This window comes from Corvus brachyrhynchos, unplaced genomic scaffold, assembly GCF_000691975.1.
Source record: "Corvus brachyrhynchos isolate BGI_N302 unplaced genomic scaffold, ASM69197v1 scaffold80, whole genome shotgun sequence".
In the NCBI taxonomy this organism is placed as follows: Eukaryota; Metazoa; Chordata; class Aves; order Passeriformes; family Corvidae; genus Corvus; species Corvus brachyrhynchos.
The window spans coordinates 11,036,400-11,043,462 of record NW_008236769.1 but is presented as its reverse complement, the minus strand read 5'-3'; the positions used below and the strand labels follow the sequence as shown (position 1 = coordinate 11,043,462).

The following is a 7,063-nucleotide window of genomic DNA, read 5'->3' as shown; positions in this document are numbered from 1 at the left end:
TGATCTCAAAGTTCATGTCTTAGATCTTGCTGTACTTCTGTATGGGTAAGGAGTAGTGTCCTTTCTAAACAAATATGAACTCATATTTGAGAAATTTCTAACTTTAAATGTCCTTAAAAATAAGTAATTATGTTGGCATTTTCCTACTCCTGTATTAATATGTTTATTCATAAAGTGAGAACTAGGTGGTTTTTAGAAACACAAAACACTGTAGCTGTCAGTGTGGTCAAGTGCACAGAAAACCAACTTAAAAACCCTTCAGTCTTCAGAATCTCTGAACTATGCATAGGAGCGGCATTGTTTTGGGTGGAAGTTATTTGCAAGTTAACTGGCTCTCTAGTTGTTGTTGTTACTAACTTGACTTGATAGAATGGTTCTGATCTCTAGAAATGTATCTGACGGTACAGTTTATATTACTGAAGAAGAAAGCAACTTAGTCTTAGGAATGAATAGAAGAATGCAATCATTGGTTCAGTTCTCTGCTCTGTATGATGCATGATCTACTGTGATGTGACTTTGCTGCTCTGAGTGTCCATAGCCATTACAGCAGTTCTGACTCTGCAACTGTTCTTGATGTTACAGTGGACTAAAGAGGATGGACATAGAACTGCCACCTCTGCTGTCCCTAATCTGTTTGTTCCATTGAACACCAATCCAAAGGAGGTCCAAGAAATGAGGAACAAGGTTTGTAATAGCAGTAAAGTAAATAACCTTTTTTTTTTTTTTTTTTTGGTCATCACTACAATTAAGTTGTGTGCTTGTAATGAACTAACTTACTTTGCTATAATGACATTTTGGGAGCTCAATAAGCAACACAGTGCTGGTATTGTCCTGTCCCTTTATAATGAAATAATGAAACAATTCCTAAGTGTCCTGAACTCCTCTTGGAAAAAGTTGGTATTTCAGTTCACTACATGAAGACTTTCATTTTTCTTAGACCAGTTGCTGGGTACCTCTGAAACAGCCAGCTCTGAGTTTATGGTAGTAATTCTGTACCCTGAGATCATAGTTCTACATTAGTGACCTGTTTTCCTGTTTTGGTAATACCAGTTGAAATTTTGTGTCCTGGAAAAAGTAATCTATACATCTCTCTCCATATTTCAACTGTATTATAATATGCTGTGATTGCTGCAGACTCCTTTTTTTTTTTTTTTTTTTTTTTTTTGTCTTTGGAACTGCAAGTTAATCTTCTTGAAATAAGCTTGCAGTTAATTTTCCTGTTTTTCAATTTCAAATCTTCTTGTCACCAATCTACCAACAGGAAAGCACTGAATGCATTGGGGTGTTTTCACTTTATTTCTTTTACGGTATAAAATTGCCCTGATATCTTGTTAATACTTTACTGGATTGTTTTGATGCCTCTAACTGATGGCCATGTGGAACATGGGAGTTAGCATTCTGTCAAAGAGGCTGTGTGCAGGGGTACTAGCAGGAATCTAAAATAATTTGTATATGGCTGACAGCACTTAATCTTGGCACTGTAAGATAATAATCATCTGAAATGAGGATTATGGTAAAATTTCCAAGAAGTTTCTTTGTGTTTCAAACACAAAATACTGCTTTATTAAAAATTTGAATGAAGTGACTAAGAGGAGTAAGTCTTTCTCAATGATAAGAAAGGTAGTAAATTAGAAGCAAGTGAAAATTATGGGAGATCTTTGCACTTTCTGAAATACCAAGTATTAATAATATTTCTTGTTTGTGTATTTGTATGCATATATTTTTTATAAATTGAAAAGTGGAGGTCTTTTGAGATGAATGCTTTTCTTCATTTATCTTGGTACAAGAACCAGAATATTTTACAAATAAATTGTGAGTCAGTTGTTATGAATTCTTTACTACTGTAGGATATCTAATTTAAATAGATAATACCTGGGTTTAAAGATCCAATTTCTTTTCCAGTCTTCTGTATGAAAAGAGCTGGGAGGTATATAGGATGCAACAAAAGGGGTGTTTTTGAGAACTCCTGAGTGTCAGTTTATGCACAGAGAAATTACTTATATGCCCTTTTGAGGATGTGGTCCTGACTAGATGCAAAAATGGAAAGTTGTGCAGTGTTTTACAATGAGTTCTATAGGGAGATGATATTGTGGTGCCATATCAGTAGCTAACAGCTAATGACAGAAACCTGCAAATGACTGGTCAGGTACAATAGACTGAAAAGCACAGAGGTAGTTTTTATATTTCTTCTCACTTTTCACAAACTGGAGTTGTCTGTTACCTGTTTTACCATGATCTAGTACTAAAAAGCAAAAGACAACACCTTCTGTGGTACTTAGACTAAATTCTGAGAAATATGAGGACTCAGCCAGGAACCTGAACATTTACCTTCAAGTGATGTTTATAAGCTCAGCTTCATTTGAAGGCTCTATGGCGACAGCAATCAGCACTGGGTGTTGCCTGTTGGCAGGTTCACTCACCCCTTTTTCAAATACAAAAATGTGGTGAACTTTTTTCTGTTGTTCATTCTGATGTTTTCCTTTACAGATCCGAGAGCAAAATTTGCAAGATATTAAAACAGCAGGCCCTCAGTCACAGGTTCTTTCTGGGGTAGTTGTGGACAGGAGCCTTGTACAGGTGAGAGTATTAAATTCCTAAAACTGTTAGCTTAATCTACAATATCCTCTGCTTTCACCTGATATATCACTGTGAAATTATTCTTTAATTGGCAGAGAGTAACTGTTTATAAGGTAAGTCTTAGAGGTAATACCATTGTCTTTGCAAGAGTGCTCAGGGTCAGAAATTTAGAGGCTTCAGCCATGTGGCCCAAGCATGTCTGTGGAGGATGCTTCTTGGTTTTTTTGCTGAATGTAATGCATGAAATTCAGAAGCCTTATTTATATGGGTTAGATTCTTGTTCAAAACTAGTTGGGCTTTGTGACAGCTTTTTGTTTGTTTGATTTCTGAATTTATGTATCTTGAAAGATTAATACTGGGCACAGCAGGCTCACTGTGGGGCAGTAGTGTTTTGTGTTAAATACGGGTTTTCATGCTTCATAATGTTTTATTTGAAGAGCAGTTTGGGAAAAAAGCTATTACTTCAATGAAACTTAAATGCAGTATATCTGGATATACAAAAGACTGTAAATCATAGCTTAAAGTAAAGTAAGAATTAGAGCTGTACAGTTATACTGTATAGCTGAATAAAACTTTTTATATCCAAGTGCTTTCAACTGCCCCAGATAAGTATTTTCTGATATACTTTTTAAAGTTTGGTGAGTCTTATCATGACCACAGCATTATTCATGTTGGGTGTCATATTGTGTGCATGTCAATTCATTCTCATATGCAGTTTCATCTACCAGTAACTGTTTCTTTGCATGTTTTTAGCAAGCATCACAATGCTTTCGGTTGATGTTTTAAAGCCCGGGCTCGGTTTGCTCTGTTTACTCAATTTACTGTTGCAGGATGCTCCCCTCTCAGACTGTACGGAATCTATTGAAGGGCTCGATCTCACAGAGCAGGCCTTTAGTCCCGCTAAATCTCTGTCTGTTAGAAAGGTACTGCCCTGTCATACTGCTCTAAATACTGTTGTTCACCCTTCATTTAACCTCTCCTTACCCTGACCTTTTTCCTCTGTTAGAAATTATTTGGCTAAAAAATTCTAAAAAATGAAAATAGAAGGATCTTCAAATCATGCATATGCGATGATGCAAACCGTTACTTTACCCTGTTAAGAGTGTCTTAAGGATCTTGATCTTTGTCTGTAGAAGCTGGTGAGGTTAAGGTGTTGATCAGGTTCTGCATATAGAGGGTTTCTGTATGCATGCTGTTAGTGTTGAATTATTCTAATTTGAGATCAATTTAGTTAGCTTAATCTCGGCCTGATCACATCAGTGTCGTTCTGAGGATACCACATACTCTGTATGTTACGTGACAAACACCGTCAACTCTTGATCTCAGAGCGCTAGACGCCTGGCTGCCTTAAAACTTCCTGCAGTTATCTGCAAGAGTTGCTAAGTAATGCCCCACACTTGCAAAATCGATTGGCTTTCACACTTTTATTCATGTTTGTGCTTCCATGATATATGTTAAATACAGAATCACTTCAAGAGGTGTGGGCATGTTGGGTGGGCAGTCCTTGGGGCTGACTGAATGGAGCAGCTGCACACTGCAAATAAAGTTTCTTAGAGCACATCTAGTGTGGAAGCACAGTGTGTAAATAAGCATCAGTGCCTCCTCTGCTCCTGTATTTTACAGAAAAGATTCTTAAATCTTGGTTTTAGGTCATGCCTAAACACCTCATTATCAGAATAGCTTTTGCATGAAAAAAAACCAGAATACTTTAAATTACACCGTTGTTGGAAACCTTGTGGTTTTATAACACTTTCTAGTGTAATGAGCCAGTTTGTGTTATAGATACTTGAATCATACTGAGATAGTCATGTTTTTCACATTGCAGTTTTTTTGGTCCATATTCCTAAAGGAAAAATAATAAAACACCATTTCTGCATTTAAGATGAAAAATACAGTAAAGCCAAATTCTTCCAGGCAGTGCATGGCTTTTATTTTCTACTTAATAATACCTTCAAAGTGAAAAATTATTTTTATGATAATTATCTCAACACAGATTTTTTTTTATCAGTGATATATTTCAAATATTATTGTCAAACAATGACATAAGTTTGCTATAAAAGTAGTCAGGTAGTTTACATGCATTTTCAGAGATGGCAGTGAACCAACAAATGGTCTATTGGTTATGTGATTTTGTCCAGTAGTGTCATGTTAGGGTTTGGATGTCCAAATTATTTGTTTCAGTTTTTTGTGGTGTCATGAAAGTGCTTTCTGCCTGAAATAGTGTGTAAAATTAGATCACAATATAAATTACAGGAGTGATTATGAAATAGAAGTGGCGGATGTAATAATCTTTATTATTTTAATATGGATTGTGACCTGAATGTTTAATAATTTCCTGTTTGGGGAAAAAAAATAACAACCCAAGAAACAAAACCAAAACAAACAAAGACCACTCCCAAAGCGAACAACCTCCTTTGAAAAAAATGATACCCAAACCAGAAAATCCAATGAACCAAAAATTAACAGCAACAAAAAAAACCACTAGAGAAATTTCCTAGAAAGATTCTGCCATAAAACAATCATGTTTTGTGGAACAAAGGAAGTGTAAGCAATCTTATGATGCCCTCACCTGAAAATTTCAATGAAACTGAAGAATCCTGTACATCAAGGACTTAGGGACTTTTAGGTTCCAGATAATTACAAGTTCTCAGCTGACAAATTCTTTGACCCTTAATGACAGTTTATGTAAAAAGTTTCATGTAATTGAAGCAACACAATGTATTACATTTTCAGTTAACATTGAGATTTTTATCAAATACTAATGCACACTATTTTGGATGAAAAAATCCTTCCTTGTGTACAGTATGCATGTACTGCTTTGAGCTCTTGTGCCTACAGCTGCAGCAGTGAATACTCCATTTTGCCTTTTCGCTTGCTTTACCCATGTTCTGAGAAGTCCTGGCCATGTTGCAACACAACCTCCTTGTCCATCACGTAATTTTATTCCTGTTCAGACTTGGTTAACCAAGCTTCTGCTGCAGTCTTGGCTGATTGACAGGGAATGTTGGTTATTCTTACCAACAACCATTCTGCAGTCACATATTAAATAAAATAAATTCACGTGAATTTTCAGTAATTTTAAATAGAAGGGGATTCACCCATTTTGTGTCTCTTCCTTTAGAATGGAACTTCAGTGGCTTTGTTTGTAATGCAGACCCTCTCAGTGCTGCCCCAGAGGTGGCACTGAGTTTGAGTATCAGCTTCTACATGAACAGTACCTCAGGAATCTTGGTGTTCTGGATAAAGGCACTGCATTGATATCAGATTGCGTTAGGAGCAATTGTTAACTTAGACAATTATTGTGAACCCACTGTCTGATTGAGAGAAGAATTGGCATATATAAAGTGTCAGTTTTGGTCATATTTATCCCTGAGAACAAGGTGAAGTGCTTGCCTGTTAAATAATGGTCAGTTTTGAATTTTTCTCTAAAAGCCAGCTTTAGTGTAGAAGTTTCAAAATGACTTGATTATCCAAAATTTTCATGTAGGAAGTATGAGGTCCATATTTAATATGAAAGTATATTGTGTATCATTAGCTATAAATGACTTTCCCTTTGTGTCTGTGGGAATGTATGCCCTTACAGAGTGAAAATGCATTCTCTTCATTAATATAATCTATCCAGTGTTTCTTACAGTGGAGAAAATGCTGTTGATATTTGGGTGCATACACATGCAATCAAATTTCAAATAGTCATCTAAATACTTTCAGAAGTATCATCAAAGAAGTACTAGTATCAACATACTCCAGATGAGATCACTAGAACATTAATTTTTTTCATGTCATCTTATGTTGAAACAGAGTGTGAGTCTATGGGAATTTATTCTGTCTCTACAGGCTCTTTAATACTGAAAGTAACTCCAGACCAATTTTCTTGTTCAGTTGTTCTGAACATTCTTAGGAATTTCTGAATGGCATGGTCAGGTTGATAGCTCTGCAAAGTCTTGTCTATTTTAGTGTCACATTTAACAATTGGAAATGTATTCTGTACTGTCTTTTTAGTCCTTTACACTTGTTTTCTTTCTGTCCCATGTTTCATTTTGTGTTATATATTTTTATTTGAATTCATAGAACACTGCTCTGTGGCCTATTCTGTGAAGTAAAACATATCTGCTTCTTGAATTCTACATGATTTAGAATAATCACATTGCAGGACTTACTAACATACTACTATAATTTATTTCCCACATAGACTCAGTCCCTCTACCAGTATCATTTTCATTAGTGGCCTTTGAACTGCTTCCATGTTATTGATACTGAATAAAACTGGATATGTTAATCTGGAATCAGCTTTCAGCAGATAGAAGGTTTTCCTTTCTGGTCTCTTGCATAATTTTTCTGTTTTTATGATCCAATGTTGTTGCCTCTGATCTTTTCAATGCTACTTCTTTTGGGTCAAAGCTACTCAGCAAGTGCAAATACTGTTTGCACTGATTGTGGGTGTCTTTTGTGAGGGTTTCATTTTGGGTTTTTGTTTTTTTTTTTTTTA

At 35.7% G+C, this 7,063-nt stretch overlaps 1 protein-coding gene across 15 annotated transcripts in view; it reads left to right on the top strand.

Moving 5' to 3' along the window:
* The window catches only part of ADD1 (adducin 1), a 54,715-nt gene that overhangs the window by 36,498 nt on the left and 11,154 nt on the right, over nucleotides 1-7,063 (top strand). For 7 of the 15 annotated variants that reach the window (XM_008645077.2, XM_008645080.2, XM_008645076.2 and 4 more), the window contains exons 10-11: nucleotides 583-684; nucleotides 2,488-2,577. In XM_008645077.2, coding sequence (XP_008643299.1) covers nucleotides 583-684; nucleotides 2,488-2,577 — 192 coding nt within the window. Of the gene's footprint in view, nucleotides 1-582; nucleotides 685-2,487; nucleotides 2,578-2,672; nucleotides 2,691-3,407; nucleotides 3,501-7,063 lie in introns of all 15 variants that reach the window. The other 8 variants (XM_017727718.1, XM_017727724.1, XM_017727716.1 and 5 more) reach the window with 2 other exon arrangements.